The sequence below is a fragment of the Bufo bufo genome, chromosome 1, assembly GCF_905171765.1.
Source record: "Bufo bufo chromosome 1, aBufBuf1.1, whole genome shotgun sequence".
Taxonomy (NCBI): domain Eukaryota; kingdom Metazoa; phylum Chordata; class Amphibia; order Anura; family Bufonidae; genus Bufo; species Bufo bufo.
The window spans coordinates 553,922,880-553,939,134 of record NC_053389.1 but is presented as its reverse complement, the minus strand read 5'-3'; the positions used below and the strand labels follow the sequence as shown (position 1 = coordinate 553,939,134).

The following is a 16,255-nucleotide window of genomic DNA, read 5'->3' as shown; positions in this document are numbered from 1 at the left end:
TCAAACTTTCACTTTTTAATACTTGGTTGCAAATCCTTTGCAGTCAATTACAGCCTAAAGTCTGGAACGCATAGACATCACCAGACGCTGGGTTTCATCCCTGGTGATGCGGCCCCCGCTAAAAAAATATAACATGTCCTATTCTTGTCCGCACTTCTTATTTATATTGCCAGCGCCGTTCTGTTACGCAAATTGCGGAAGGCAACACTGGCGGATTTAGTTTATTGCAGATCCGCAGTTTGCTTACGCAAAAAAACGGCACGGCCGTGTGCATGAGGCCTAAATGTGTAGATTGTGATAGATTAGTTTTAGAGGACATAATCATGCTGACTGCTGAGGTGTTTTTGTTACATAGAAACATAGAATGTGTCGGCAGATAAGAACCATTCGGCCCATCTAGTCTGCCCAATATACTGAATACTATGGATAGCCCCCGGCCCTATCTTATATGAAGGATGACCTTATGCCTATCCCATGCATGCTTAAACTCCTTCACTGTATTTGCAGCTACCACTTCTGCAGGAAGGCTATTCCATGCATCCACTACTCTCTCAGTAAAGTAATACTTACTGATATTACTTTTAAACCTTTGCCCCTCTAATTTAAAACTATGTCCTCTTGTAGCAGTTTTTCTTCTTTTAAATATTCTCTCCTCTTTTACCTTGTTGATTCCCTTTATGTATTTAAACGTTTCTATCATATCCCCTCTGTCTCGTCTTTCTTCCAAGCTATACATGTTAAGGTCCTTTAATCTTTCCTGGTAAGTTTTATCCTACAATCCATGTACCAGTTTAGTCGCTCTTCTCTGAACTCTCTCCAAAGTATCAATATCCTTCTGGAGATATGGTCTCCAGTACTGAGCACAATACTCCAAATGAGGTGTCACTAGTGCTCTGTAGAGCGGCATGAGCACCTCCCTCTTTCTACTAGTAATGCCTCTCCCTATACACCCAAGCATTCTGCTAGCATTTCCTGCTGCTCTATGACATTGTCTGCCTACCTTTAAGTCTTCTGAAATAATGACCCCTAAATCCCTTTCCTCAGATACTGAGGTTAGGACTGTATCACTGATTTTATATTTTTTACACCCCAGGTGCATTATCTTGCACTTATCAACATTAAATTTTAGTTGCCAGATTTTTGACCATTCCTCTAGTTTTCCTAAATCCTTTTCCATTTGGTGTATCCCTCCAGGAACATCAACCCTGTTACAAATCTAACAAATTGTTACAAATCTACAAATTGTTCTGTCCTCAAAAACAAGTTCTGACAGAACAGACACAAACTGATGTACAGTCGTGGCCAAAAGTTTTGAGAATGACACAAATATTAGTTTTCACAAAGTTTGCTGCTAAACTGCTTTTAGATCTTTGTTTCAGTTGTTTCTGTGATGTAGTGAAATATAATTACACGCACTTCATACGTTTCAAAGGCTTTTATCGACAATTACATGACATTTATGCAAAGAGTCAGTATTTGCAATGTTGGCCCTTTTTTTTTGCCTGTGAAGCCATTTTTATGCAACGCAATGATGGCTGCACGCGTTTCTTTGCAGGTCACCATGGTTAACAATGGAAGGACAATGATTTCAAGCATCACCCTCCTTTTAACATATCAAGTCTGCCATTTTAACCCAATCAGCCTGACATAATGATCTCCAGCCTTGTGCTCGTCAACATTCTCACCTGAGTTAACAAGACGATTACTGAAATTATCTCAGCAGGTCCTTTAATGACAGCAATGAAATGCAGTGGAAAGGTTTTTTTGGGATTAAGTTAATTTTCATGGCAAAGAAGGACTATGCAATTCATCTGATCACTCTTCATAACATTCTGGAGTATATGCAAATTGCTATTATAAAAACTTAAGCAGCAACTTTTCCAATATTTATGTAATTCTCAAAAATTTTGGCCACGACTGTATATTATCTTCAGTCTGAATCACACAGAACTTGATGGGATCTTTTTGTCTGAAATTTTTGCATACAGTTTGTGTACAACACGTGAAAAAATACATACAAAACTGTGCGCAAGCTTGTCACTTTAGTCCTCTAGTGGTGAAACAAGGAAAGTGCAGGTTGTTAAAACAAATATTCCATTTGCAATTAAATAAAACCCAAATAAAATAAAAAAGATTCAGCAGCTTTTATTGCAAAAAATATATGCATTACAGTGTCCATCTGTTTTGAGATTATGTACATTGAAAATATTTACAATATAAAACTTTACAAAAGTTCAGAATGTTACTTCCAAATAACCACAGGCAGCAATAAAATAACGCAATTACTTTTCAGAAAAAATAGACAAATTGAATGGTAAACCATATAACAAACCTACAGCTATCGCTTGTACAACGAAGAAATATGAAGAGTAAATGACAACAGATGATATAATACATATTCCTTATTAAAGCTTCATGTGGAAAAAAAAAGGTTAAAATAACAAGTAATACCACTTTATATAGATAAAATCATTAGGAAATCAGCAACCTGTATTTTAAAATGCATAAAAACAATATAGGATGATGACATATACTGCAAAGATATTGGCACGATATTCCTAATCTCAAGGAACCAGAGACTGTAAAGAATTGTAGCTGTAGCTCCATTGTAGTTAAATTAAGACACAACTCTACCAATAATGGAATTTGCAGAACATACAATAGCAGTGGTTTACAATAAAGCTCATTTTACATCCATGTCATATGCTTCCATTCATAATTAAAGCCACTAGACTGTGCCTGATCAATCATGCGACTGAGGAATGGCATCTGACATACTCCACTGGCTTACAGTGGGGTCCGTTGTGGTGTCCACTGTTTTGGAGGTAAGAATGCAGAATGCATGAAAAAGGCTTCAAACTGAACACAATAGAGACTAAAAGTACATCACATTCCATAGGAGGCTCCTAAATAATCTAAAACGGCCGATGTGCTAGACAGGACATTGAAAACTCTCTTCTCTTGCTTTGAGGTTATCCTTTCCATCATGTACATCAGGTGATGATGAAAACATGTAAATGGTGTGCCATGCTCCAGAGCAATGTCAACCCAGTCTTGAATGCAGGCCATAGGTGTTTCCTCATATCCTGCAAACATGGCTGGGTTTGCCAAAAGGCCCCTTGCTGCCATCACACCTGAAAAAAATAAAAAAATATCTTGATGCTAAATAATCCAACATAAGGCACAATTATAAGACTTGACTACTCAGAGTACATATTTTTCCCCATATCATTAGCCCTCATTATTGCTATACTTGCCTACAGAATTAGCTTTGCTTTTGACTGCTTCTCAATGCTATTGACTGTGGCACAGACCCCAAGTGACCCCTGGTCTTTAAAGGTGAATTTAAGGTCGATTTAGACTGCCCGATTTTTCGGGCAGATTATTGGGAACGTTCATTCCCAACAATCTGCCCATCTAAATATGCCGCCGATCACCTGATGAACGAGTGAAACATGCACATCCTGCACATTAATTATCGTTTCTGGGCAGCAGATTGTGCTGTCTGAACAGTGATCTGCTGCCCAGAAACAATTGTTCTGTATGAGGACGAGAGATCACAATAGTGATCGCTCATACTGTGGAGGTAAACGCCGCATGTAAATGCAGTGCTTGACCCCCACTAAACAAGCAGCCGACTGTTGGGAAGGAACGCTTGTTTCCCAGCAATCGCCTGTTACATCATGTGGTGTAATCCCGCCTTAAGGGACAGGGTTGTACTCCATTACTTCTTGGAGACATTTCCTGACAATTCCTATTCATTTCAGGTGAAATAAAACACACACACACCCTTCTGTACTGTCTACAAAGTCAACGCAGGAACACTTCCCTAGGGAAACAAAAAATAAATAGCCAAAACATTTAAAAATAAAATGTCAACAATTTCTCTTCTTCAGACTTACTTCTCATTAACAAAATGAAAATGACATCTTAGGGGTCATGCCATGATTATTGTAAAAATGAAAAACATACATCCTATAGGGCAAGACAATCGCTAGATTTATTTCAGGCTGGCTGATCACAGGGCATGTTCTTTCTATGGCTGGTGATAATTGAAAATTTCAGCTGTCCATGTGAGTCCATCTCAGTGAGGTGGACGGAGAAATAAGGTGGTGCTATACAGATACATTTTATTGAATAAGTTAGTGGCTATAATACATTTTTAATTACATGAAGTTACAAAACTATTTAAATCCAGGTGCTGGTTTGAAAAATGTAATGTTTTTTATTTTTTTTGAGGGACAGCCCCTAAAAGAATAAAGCGCTAAAATGAAAGGTCTCTCAAACAAGTATTCCTGGTGGTCCTGAAGGGGAACAGTATCATTAAAATTGCTTCCATGCTGCCAATACAGCAGATATTACTTCAATCAAAGGGGACACTTGTATATCCTAATTCTGAAAACAGTAATGTTACTGACAAGATTTATGAAGTTTTTGAAGCCAAAATCAGGAGTGGATTATGAAAGTAAAAAAAGTAGAAAAGATACGATTTCAGCTCTTTTTTAAATTCACTCCTTGTTTTGGCTTCAAAACTTGTAATTTATACATTTCAACCCCTGTTCTTTCTGAACTCAACTTGGACTAGTCAGAACTGCAATCACCGTCAGATACATATATAGTGGAGTGAAAAAAGTAAGTATCACAGACCAGCACCACTAAAACATAACTTTTAATAATAGTTCTAAAAAGTAACATAGCATCACCTCCTATAACCCACAGGAAATTCAGTACTGTGTAGAAGAGGAGGAAATATTTATCGCTATTTCTCTCCCTATTCCTATTGGGTCCCTACCTAAGAACAGAATAGCTGCCCCGATAGAGGCGATCCCGTGTCAGGAACCTCATGGTCACCCTATTGAGTCCCTGACACAGAAAAGAATACCATCACCATAGTACCAAAATGCTCATAGATGTCCAGTAATCAAGTCCAAGTCATAAGGTTCTATTAGTCACACCTTACTAAATCAGGCACTAGCTCACCAGGGGACAAAGTCCAAATGGGAATGTGGCCATGTAGATAAATATAAGAATCTGGTTAGAAAATAAAGAAAGTCAAAATAAAAAGGTGGAGTATAACCACTAATAAGATATCATAAATCAAGCATAAGTGTCGACAGCGTAGGATATAAGTAACCCTAATGTGACCATATCAACCTTATCAGGAGACCCCCTTTTAATAGCGCCAGATAATCAATATATGAGTCTCAAATGTTAATAAACAAAGATACATACAGATGAAACTCGAAAAATTTGAATATTGTGCAAAGTTCATTTATTTCAGTAATGCAACTTAAAAGCTGAAACTAATATATGAGATAGACTCATTACATGCAAAGCGAGATATTTCAAGCCTTTATTGGTTATAATTTGGATGATTATGGCTTTGTCACGGATGGTGTACAGGAAACAAGACAAAGCAAAAGAATCTATGACTCACTGGATCCAAAACTAAGGAACAAAAGGGAGACCCCTGCATGAGACCTGTCACTCTCCCTGACTGCTCAGCCTATGCGAACACCCCAAAGGTGGATGGTCGCATATCCACGTACCTCGACTATCTACCACCTGAACACCCTACAATAGTGAGGGGACACGACCACCGGCTCCCTACACTAGACACGGAGGGAGTCAGGGTCAACTGAGATCCAGCAAACAGAAAATCACAAATAAAAGTACAGCACTTATCTTTGTAGAAGACTGGGCAATAGGAACAGCATGCACACACACTCCAGGAAGTTGTATAAGCCGCACACTATTGCATTATGGGGAGGAATTTAAAGGGATGCAATCAGTCCAAACACATGACAGCTGAGAGAGGCTAACGAAATGAGGAACTGAAAACCAAAACAAAGAAAACATCCTCTCCTCAGGACCATAACCCTCCCACTGAACGAGGTACTGGAGAGAACCGCGGACAAGACGAGAATCCACAATCCTAGAGACCTGAAATTCAAGATTCCCATCAACCATAATCGGAGGAGGAGGCAAAGGCGAGGGTACAATGGGTTGAACATAAGGTTTCAATAAGGACTTATGAAAAACATTATGGATCTTCCAAATCTGAGGAAGATCAAGACGGTAGGCAACAGGATTGATGACAGACAGGATCTTGTAAGGCCCAATAAACCTAGGACCCAACTTCCAGGAGGGAACCTTCAATTTGATATTCTTGGTAGACAACCACACCAGATCACCAACATTCAGGTCCGGACCAGGCACACGTCTCTTATCCGCCACACGCTTATATCTCTCACTCATGCTCTTTAGATTATCCTGAATCTTTTGCCAAATAGATGACAAAGACGAGAAGAATCTGTCCTCATCAGGTAAACCAGAAGACCCCTCTCCCGAGAAAGTCGGATGAAACCCATATGCACCAAAAAATTGTGACTTATCAGAGGACTCCTGACGACGGTTATTTAAAGCAAACTCAGCAAGGGACAAAAAAGAACACCAATCCTCCTGATTCTCCGCCACAAAACAGCGCAGATATGTCTCCAGATTCTGATTGACGCGCTCTGTCTGCCCATTCGACTGCGGGTGGAAAGCAGAAGAGAATGACAACCGAAACCCCAAGCGAGAACAGAAAGCCTTCCAGAATCTGGAAACAAACTGCGTGCCCCTATCAGAGACTATGTCTGAAGGAATACCATGCAATTTGACAATGTGATCAATAAATGCCTGCGCCAGCGTCTTAGCATTGGGCAAACCAGGAAAAGGGATGAAATGCACCATTTTGCTAAAACGGTCCACCACCACCAGAATCACAGTCTTCCCCGAGGAACGAGGCAGGTCCGTTATGAAGTCCATGGACAGATGTGTCCAAGGACGGGAAAAAATGGGTAAGGGAAGGAGAGGACCTGATGGCCGTGAATGAGGGACTTTGGCACGAGCGCAAGTCTCGCAGGCTGCCACAAAACCCTCAACCGACTTACGAAGCGCAGGCCACCAGAATCTCCGAGCGATGAGATCCAGTGTGGCTCTTGCCCCCGGGTGCCCAGCAAGGACCGTATCGTGGTGTTCCTTAAAAATCTTGTGTCTCAAAGCGAGAGGCACAAACAACCTCCCAGGAGGACAAAGATCAGGAGCCTCCGACTGGGCTGCCTGCACCTCTGCCTCCAATTCAGGAAAAAGAGCAGAGACCACCACACCTTCAGCCAAAATGGGACCCGGGTCTTCAAAATTCCCACCTCCCGGAAAACAACGTGACAGGGCATCTGCCTTCACATTCTTAACCCCAGGGCAGAACGTGACAACAAAATTAAACCTTGAAAAGAACAAAGACCATCTGGCCTGTCTCGGGTTCAGACGCTTGGCTGACTCCAAGTAGGCCAGATTTTTATGGTCAGTAAACACGGTAATAGGGTGTCTGGCTCCCTCTAGCCAATGGCGCCATTCCTCAAAAGCCAACTTGATGGCCAACAATTCCCTATCTCCCACATCGTAATTTCTCTCTGCGGCGGAGAGTTTCTTTGAGAAAAAGGCACACGGTCGCCATTTGGCAGGAGAGGAACCCTGAGACAAGACCGCACCCACACCTACCTCTGAAGCATCAACCTAAACTATGAAGGGTAAAGAAATATCAGGTTGTACCAGGATGGGAGCGGAAGCAAAACTCTCCTTGATATTAGAAAAGGCCTTACGCGCCTCTACCGACCAGGAAGAAAAATCTACCCCCTTTCTGGTCATATCAGTGAGTGGTTTAACAACAGAGGAATAATTCAAAATAAACTTCCTGTAATAATTGGCAAAGCCCAAAAAACGCATCAGCGCCTTCTGATTTTCAGGAAGCTCACACTCAAGCACAGCGCGGACCTTCTCGGGGTCCATGCGAAAACCAGAAGCGGAGAGAAGAAACCCCAGAAATTGAACCTCTGGAACCGCAAACACACATTTTTCCAGTTTCGCGTATAATTTATTCTCCCGCAGGATGAGCAAGACCTGACGTAAGTGTTCCTTATGAGTTTTGAAATCAGGAGAAAAAATCAAAATGTCATCCAAATACACGAATACAAATTTTCCCATTAAATGATAAAAAATGCTGTTCACGAAATGCTGAAAAACGGCTGGGGCATTCATCAAACCAAAAGGCATAACCAAATTCTCAAAATGGCCCTCAGGGGTATTGAAGGCCGTCTTCCATTCATCTCCTTCTCTGACCCTGACCAAGTTGTATGCCCCTCTTAGGTCTAATTTGGAAAAGACTTTAGCCCCAACAACCTGGTTAAACAGGTCCAGGATCAGAGGAAGCGGATAAGGGTCACGAATAGTGATACTGTTCAGCTCCCTGAAATCCAGACAAGGTCTTAAAGAACCATCTTTCTTCTTAACAAAGAAAAAACCAGCGGCAACAGGTGACTTCGAGGGTCGTATGTGTCCTTTTCTCAGACTCAGAGATGTAAGCACGCATAGCGACCCTCTCAGGTTGGGAAAGATTGTATAAACGAGATTTAGGCAGCTTGGCGCCTGGGATGAGATTAATAGGGCAATCGTACTCCCTGTGCGGGGGCAAATCCTGAACTCCACTCTCAGAGAAGACATCCGAAAATTCAGAGAGGAAAGGTGGTACAGTCTTAGTAGAAACCTCTGAAACAGATGTCGTGAGGCAATTCTCTCTGCAAAAGTTACTCCAACCATTTATTTGCCTAGCTTGCCAATCAATGGTGGGGTTATGTTTAGTGAGCCAGGGTAGCCCCAACACTAGAGGAGTAGGCAAACCGCTAAGGACGAAACATGACACATCCTCAACATGAGCATCACTCACAATTAAACGGATATTGTGAACTATGCCCTTTAATTATTTTTGAGAAAGTGGAGCGGAATCAATAGCAAAAACAGGAATATCCTTTCCCAAAGTGCATACCTGGAAACCATGAGTTATTGCAAATTGATTATCAATGAGATTGACAGCTGCTCCACTATCCACAAAAATCTCACAAAAAAGGCTCTTGCTCTCTAGCGCCACCCTAGCAGGCAGGACAAAACGGGAACTACAAGCAAACGGAAAACCTTCAATTTCCACCTCAACCCTGCCAATAGTAACAGACGGAACATTTTTAAAAGATTTTTTCCTTTTTGTTTCTTTATTACTCCCAGAAAACTGCCTGTATCTCCTAGAGGGACAAACATTTGCCAAATGATTTATACCTCCACAACAAAAACAAACCCTCCCGTGCAGGCTGAATCTTCTATTGTCAGAGGCAATCAACCCCAGCTGCATGGGCTCCTGCTCAGAAGGGACTGACAGCGACTGAGACCCCTGCGCACAGAATGAGACCGCTGCACTGTCCCGGGACTGAGTATGACAGGAAGGAGAGATCTCTCCTCTCTCTCTAAGACGCCTGTCAATACGAACGGCCTGAGACATAGCAGAGTCCAAGGAGATAGGCCTCTCATGAAAGGAAAATGCATCTTTCAATCCCTCTGAAAGACCATGGCAAAATTGACTTCGGAGTGCAGCATCATTCCAACCAGTATCAGCTGCCCATCTCCGAAATTCTGAGCAGTATATCTCTGCGGATTGTTTACCCTGGCATAACAGACGTAGTCTAGACTCAGCCAGAGCAATACGATCCAGATCATCATATATCTGACCCAGGGCTAAAAAGAATTCATCCACTGAACGGAGGGGGCGTGCCCCCTCCGGCAGCGAAAAGGCCCAGGACTGAGCGTTACCCCTGAGCAGCGATATAATGATCCCCACCCTCCGTTACTCATCACCAGAGGAATGGGGAAGAAGGCGAAAATGGAGTTTGCAAGCCTCTCTAAAACGCACAAAATTCTCACTACCCCCGGAGAACGTATCCGGGAGCGAGATCTTAGGCTCAGAACAAACTCCATGAACGCAAGCTGAACCGGTCACTTGAAACTGAGAAAAAGTCTTACAGAGATCAGCTACCTCCAATAAAAGACCCTGGAAGCGTTCAGCCAAAAGTGAAACCGGATCCATGCTTGAGACGGTTTTGGCGGCTTATAATGTCATGGATGGTGTACAGGAAACAAGACAAAGCAAAAAAATCTATGACTCACTGGATCCAAAACTAAGGAACAAAAGGGAGACCCCTGCATGAGACCTGTCACTCTCCCTGACTGCTCAGCCTATGCGAACACCCCAAAGGTGGATGGTCGCATATCCACGTACCTCGACTATCTACCACCTGAACACCCTACAATAGTGAGGGGACACGACCACCGGCTCCCTACACTAGACACAGAGGGAGTCAGGGTCAACTGAGATCCAGCAAACAGAAAATCACAAATAAAAGTACAGCACTTATCTTTGTAGAAGACTGGGCAATAGGAACAGCATGCACACACACTCCAGGAAGTTGTATAAGCCGCACACTATAGCATTATGGGGAGGAATTTAAAGGGATGCAATCAGTCCAAACACATGACAGCTGAGAGAGGCTAACGAGATGAGGAACTGAAAACCAAAACAAAGAAAACTCAAGGAGGAGGTTCTGAAAAGCTTCTGTCAGAGCTTCTCAGCTGTCTGGTTGTGACAGGCTTACAGCTTATGAAACCCCAAAGTCACAATCTCAGGTACCCTTTGCTCAGGGGGTATGGATTAATTAGCTGACTAGAGTGTGACACTGAGCCTAGAATAGTGAACCTTTTCACAAAATTCAAATTTTAAGTTGCATTACTGAAATAAATGGACTTTTGCATGATATTTGAATTTTTTGAGTTTCACCTGTATTTTGAGCCTGGCCACTAGGGCCATATACTTGCGCATATGTAGCATATAGATGTAGGAGTTCTTATGGTGAGATCGCCGTCCCAACATATAGGCTGATAGTGCCTTGGTGATCCCCGGGGGCACCGATAGCACAAAATAGGGTTACAGTGCTGTAGCAGATGTGAATTTCGGTCCTCGGTATGGATCAGCATCTGGTATATCGGCACGCTTTTTAAAAAGGGGAATTTGACCGCTATGGCACTGACCAAAATGACAATCACTGCTGTTATTTTAAATAAAGTTGCTGTTGTTTCCTATACAGCATAGTACTGACTGCCCAAGCAGTGGAAAGCACCGCCGCGTGCGTCGTGACGTCAGGCCACGTCAACTTGCGCGCTGACGTCGTGACACAATACTGAGAGATGCGTCTTTAAAAAAGCGCGCTGATATACCAGACGCCAATCCATACCGAGGACCGGCATTCACATCTGATACAGCGCTGTAACCCTATTTTGTGCTACAGGGGCCCCCGAAGATTACCAAGGCACCATCAGCCTAAATGTTGGGACGGTGATCTCACCATAAGAACTCCTACATCTATATGCTACATATGTGCAAGTATATGGCCCCGGGCTCAAAATATGTATATTGGTTTATTAACATTTGAGACTCATATATTGATTATCTGGCGCTATTAAGGGGGTCTCCTGATAAGGTTGATATGGTCACATTAGAGTTACTTATATCCTAGGCTGTCGACACTTATGCTTGATTTATGATATCTTATTAGTGGTTACACTCCACCTTATTATTATTTTGACTTTCTTTATTTTCTAAGCACATTCTTAAATTTATCTACATGGACATATTCCCATTTGGACTTTGTCCCCTGATGAGCTAGTGCCTGATTGGCACAGCGAAATGCGTTGGAACGTAGCGTGACCTGTTAAAAATATCTATTATACCGTTTTATTTTCATTTTTTGGAAGTCTAATATATCTAAGGATTGAAATTTAGTATGGTGTTACTAATAGAACCTTATGACTTGGACTTGATTACTGGACATCTATGAGTATTTAGGTACTATGGTAATGGTATTCTTTTGTGTGTCAGGGACTCAATAGGGTGTCCATGAGGTTCCTGACAAGGGATCGCCCCTATTGGGGCGGCTATTCCGTTCTTAGGTAGGGACCCAATAGGAATAGGGAGAGGAATAAAGATAAATATTTCCTTCTCTTCTACACAGTACTGGATTTCCTATAGGTTATAGGAGGTGATACGATGTTACTTTTTAGAACTATTATCAAAAGTTATGTTGTAGTGGTGCTGGTCTGTGATATGAACTTAACTTTATACAGACCAAGAGCCATACATGTACGGAGCTTGGTGCCGGGCTTAAATCTGTAGCAAGGTACAGGTAAAGCTCCTGCAGTTTATTACCACTTCTGCATTCACCTTTCTTCCGTACATAGCACTCAGTGAGCGCTATGTAGTTAAAATATTGCCAGGTGTCTTGGCTACAGCAGAGTTGCAGGTTCTTAAAAGACCCTGATCAGCTCTGCCTATGTGCAGTGCCCCCAAAGAAGACTGTTTCCCCCATAACTGGAACTCCTTTGGATAAAAAACAAACAAAAAAGTGTCCCTCATGGGGTCTTTTAGTGACCTCTTGGGGGTCATATCATAAGTAAAAAAAAATATAATAAACTACAAATAACAGAAAAAAATGTAAAATCGTTAATGCCCATGCCATAAAACTATACATATTATACATGACACAAAATAGGGAACCCATCTTAACCACCTCAGCCCCTATGGCTTAAACACCCTTAAAGACCAGGCCACTTTTTACACTTCTGACCTACCCTACTTTCACTGTTTATTGCTCGGTCATGCAACTTACCACCCAAATGAATTTTACCTCCTTTTCTTCTTACTAATAGAGCTTTCATTTGGTGGTATTTCATTGCTGCTGACATTTTTACTTTTTTTTGTTATTAATCGAAATTTAACGATTTTTTTGCAAAAAAATGACATTTTTCACTTTCAGTTGTAAAATTTTGCAAAAAAAACGACATCCATATATAAATTTTGCTCTAAATTTATTGTTCTACATGTCTTTGATAAAAAAAAAATGTTTGGGTAAAAAAAAAAATGGTTTGGGTAAAAGTTATAGCGTTTATAGTACAAAAATGTGAATTTCCGCTTTTTGAAGCAGCTCTGACTTTCTGAGCACCTGTCATGTTTCCTGAGGTTCTACAATGCCCAGACAGTACAAACACCCCACAAATGACCCCATTTCGGAAAGTAGACACCCTAAGGTATTCGCTGATGGACATAGTGAGTTCATAGAACTTTTTATTTTTTGTCACAAGTTAGCGGAAAATGATGATTTTTTATTTTCTTACAAAGTCTCATATTCCACTAACTTGTGACAAAAAATAAAAAGTTCTATGAACTCACTATGCCCATCAGCGAATACCTTGGGGTGTCTTCTTTCCAAAATGGGGTCACTTGTGGGGTAGTTATACTGCCCTGGCATTCTAGGGGCCCAAATGTGTGCGAAGTAGTTTGAAATCAAATTCTGTAAAAAATGGCCGGTGAAATCCGAAAGGTGCTCTTTGGAATGTGGGCCCCTTTGCCCACCTAGGCTGCAAAAAAGTGTCACACATGTGGTATCTCCGTAATCAGGAGAAGTTGGGGAATGTGTTTTGGGGTGTCATTTTACATATACCCATGCTGGGTGAGAGAAATATCTTGGTCAAATGCCAACTTTGTATAAAAAAATGGGAAAAGTTGTCTTTTGCCAAGATATTTCTCTCACCCAGCATGGGTATATGTAAAATGACACCCAAAAACACATTCCCCAACTTCTCCTGAATACGGAGATACCACATGTGTGACACTTTTTTGCAGCCTAGGTGGACAAAGGGGCCCACATTCCAAAGAGCACCTTTCGGATTTCACCGGCCATTTTTTACAGAATTTGATTTTAAACTCCTTACCACACATTTGGGCCCCTAGAATGCCAGGGCAGTATAACTACCCCACAAGTGACCCCATTTTGGAAAGAAGACACCCCAAGGTATTCGCTGATGGGCATAGTGAGTTCATGGAAGTTTTTATTTTTTGTCACAAGTTAGTGGAATATGAGACTTTGTGAGAAAGAAAAAAATAAATAAAAAATCATCATTTTCCACTAACTTGTGACAAAAAATGAAAAATTCTAGGAACTCGCCATGCCCCTCACGGAATACCTTGGGGTGTCTTCTTTCCAAAATGGGGTCACTTGTGGGGTAGTTATACTGCCCTGGCATTCTAGGGGCCCAAATGTGTGGTAAGGAGTTTGAAATCAAATTCTGTAAAAAATGGCCGGTGAAATCCGAAAGGTGCTCTTTGGAATGTGGGCCCCTTTGCCCACCTAGGCTGCAAAAAAGTGTCACACATGTGGTATCTCCGTATTCAGGAGAAGTTGGGCAATGTGTTTTGGGGTGTCATTTTACATATACCCATGCTGGGTGAGAGAAATATCTTGGCAAAAGACAACTTTTCCCATTTTTTTATACAAAGTTGGCATTTGACCAAGATATTTCTCTCACCCAGCATGGGTATATGTAAAATGACACCCCAAAACACATTCCCCAACTTCTCCTGAGTACGGCTATACCACATGTGTGACACTTTTTTGCAGCCTAGATGCGCAAAGGTGCCCAAATTCCTTTTAGGAGGGCATTTTTAGACATTTGGATACCAGACTTCCTCTCACGCTTTGGGGCCCCTAAAATGCCAGGGCAGTATAAATACCCCACATGTGACCCCATTTTGGAAAGAAGACACCCCAAGGTATTCAATGAGGGGCATGGCGAGTTCATAGAAAAAAAAAAAAATTTGGCACAAGTTAGCGGAAATTGATTTTTTTTCTCACAAAGTCTCCCTTTCCGCTAACTTGGGACAAAAATTTCAATCTTTCATGGACTCAATATGCCCCTCAGCGAATACCTTGGGGTGTCTTCTTTCCAAAATGGTGTTATTTGTGGGGTGTTTGTACTGCCCTGGCATTTGAGGGTCTCCGCAATCATTACATGTATGCCCAGCATTAAGAGTTTCTGCTATTCTCCTTATATTGAGCATACGGGTAATGAGATATTTTTTTTCCGTTCAGCCTCTGGGCTGAAAGAAAAAAATGAATTGCACAGATTTCTTCATTCGCATCGATCAATGTGGATGAAAAAATCTCTGCCAAAAAAAGAAAAAGGAGGGGAAAGGCGTCTGCCAGGACATAGGAGCTCCGCCCAACATCCATACCCACTTAGCTCGTATGCCCTGGCAAACCAGATTTCTCCATTCACATCAATCGATGTGGATGAATAAATCCTTGCCGGGATTTTTTTTTTTATATATACAAAGTGTTTGCCAAAGTATATGAACACCGCCACCTCCTCAGCTCATATGCCTCGGCAAACGTATCTTTTACTGCAGAGGAGAAATCTCGTCTTGCAGCGCCGCATACACCGACTTGCGTGTAATCTGACAGCAGCGCAATGCTTCTGTCAGAATGCACATCAGTGCTGCAGCTAGTCGATCGGTTGGTCCACCTGGAAGGTAAAAAAAACAAAACAAAAAAGAAAAAACCAGGCCGCAACGCAATAAATTCATTAACTTTTGAACAGAACATATAAACTTTTTTTAACTTTTTTAACTGAACGTTAACTTTTTTACTTACCGGTAATTTTTTTACCTTTATAGAACAAACCTCTCCTTCCCCATGGGACAATGTGCAAAGCGCAAATCGCCCAAAGATGTGGCGAAGTACGTTATGCACTTTATCCCAGGTGAAAGGAGAGGTTTGCAGCAGCTGTGAGTAAAAGGGCCCTAATAGCCCTGTGTGCCTGTCCTGTGAGATGCAATCCCTATGCTAAGTGTACCTGTGTGTGGTACTTCCGGAAACACTCTCCAAAGCATAGGGCAGGGTGGTCAGGACAGTCAGGACAGAAATAGCGGGTGTCACGCCTTATTCCACTACTGCTACAGACACGACATCTTTTTCGGGCTGACGGTTGGGTTGAGGTACCAGGAACGACACTGGGGAAATGTCGCTCGTGTAGACGGCTAACTACACTGGTGGTTGGGGCCACGGAACCTTCTGGATACAGGAGGTTCTCGATGATCTCTTCCTGGAATTTGAGGAAGGATCGTGTTCTCCCAGCCTTACTGTAGAGAACAAAACTATTGTACAGAGCCAATTGAATTAAATATACAGACACCTTCTTATACCAGCGTCTGGTTCTGCGGGAAACTAAATACGGAGACAACATCTGGTCATTGAAGTCCACCCCTCCCATGAGCAAATTATAGTCGTGGACTGAGAGGGGTTTTTCAATGACACGGGTTGCTCGCTCAATTTGTATTGTCGTGTCTGCGTGAATGGAGGAGAGCATGTAAACGTCACGCTTGTCTCTCCATTTCACCGCGAGCAGTTCTTCGTTACACAAGGCAGCCCTCCCCCCCCTTGCAAGACGGGTGGTAACGAGCCGTTGGGGGAAGCCCACGCGACTAGTTCGCGCGGTGCCACAGGCG

General features: G+C 42.1%; 1 protein-coding gene across 2 annotated transcripts in view; it reads right to left on the bottom strand.

Moving 5' to 3' along the window:
• Window positions 1-2,150: 2,150 nt before the first annotated feature.
• The window catches only part of DUS4L (dihydrouridine synthase 4 like), a 29,937-nt gene continuing 15,832 nt past the window's right edge, over window positions 2,151-16,255 (bottom strand). For both annotated transcript variants that reach the window (XM_040412897.1, XM_040412898.1), the window contains exon 7: window positions 2,151-3,134. In XM_040412897.1, coding sequence (XP_040268831.1) covers window positions 2,887-3,134 — 248 coding nt within the window. In that variant the 3' untranslated portion in view covers window positions 2,151-2,886. The remainder of the gene's footprint in view (window positions 3,135-16,255) is intronic.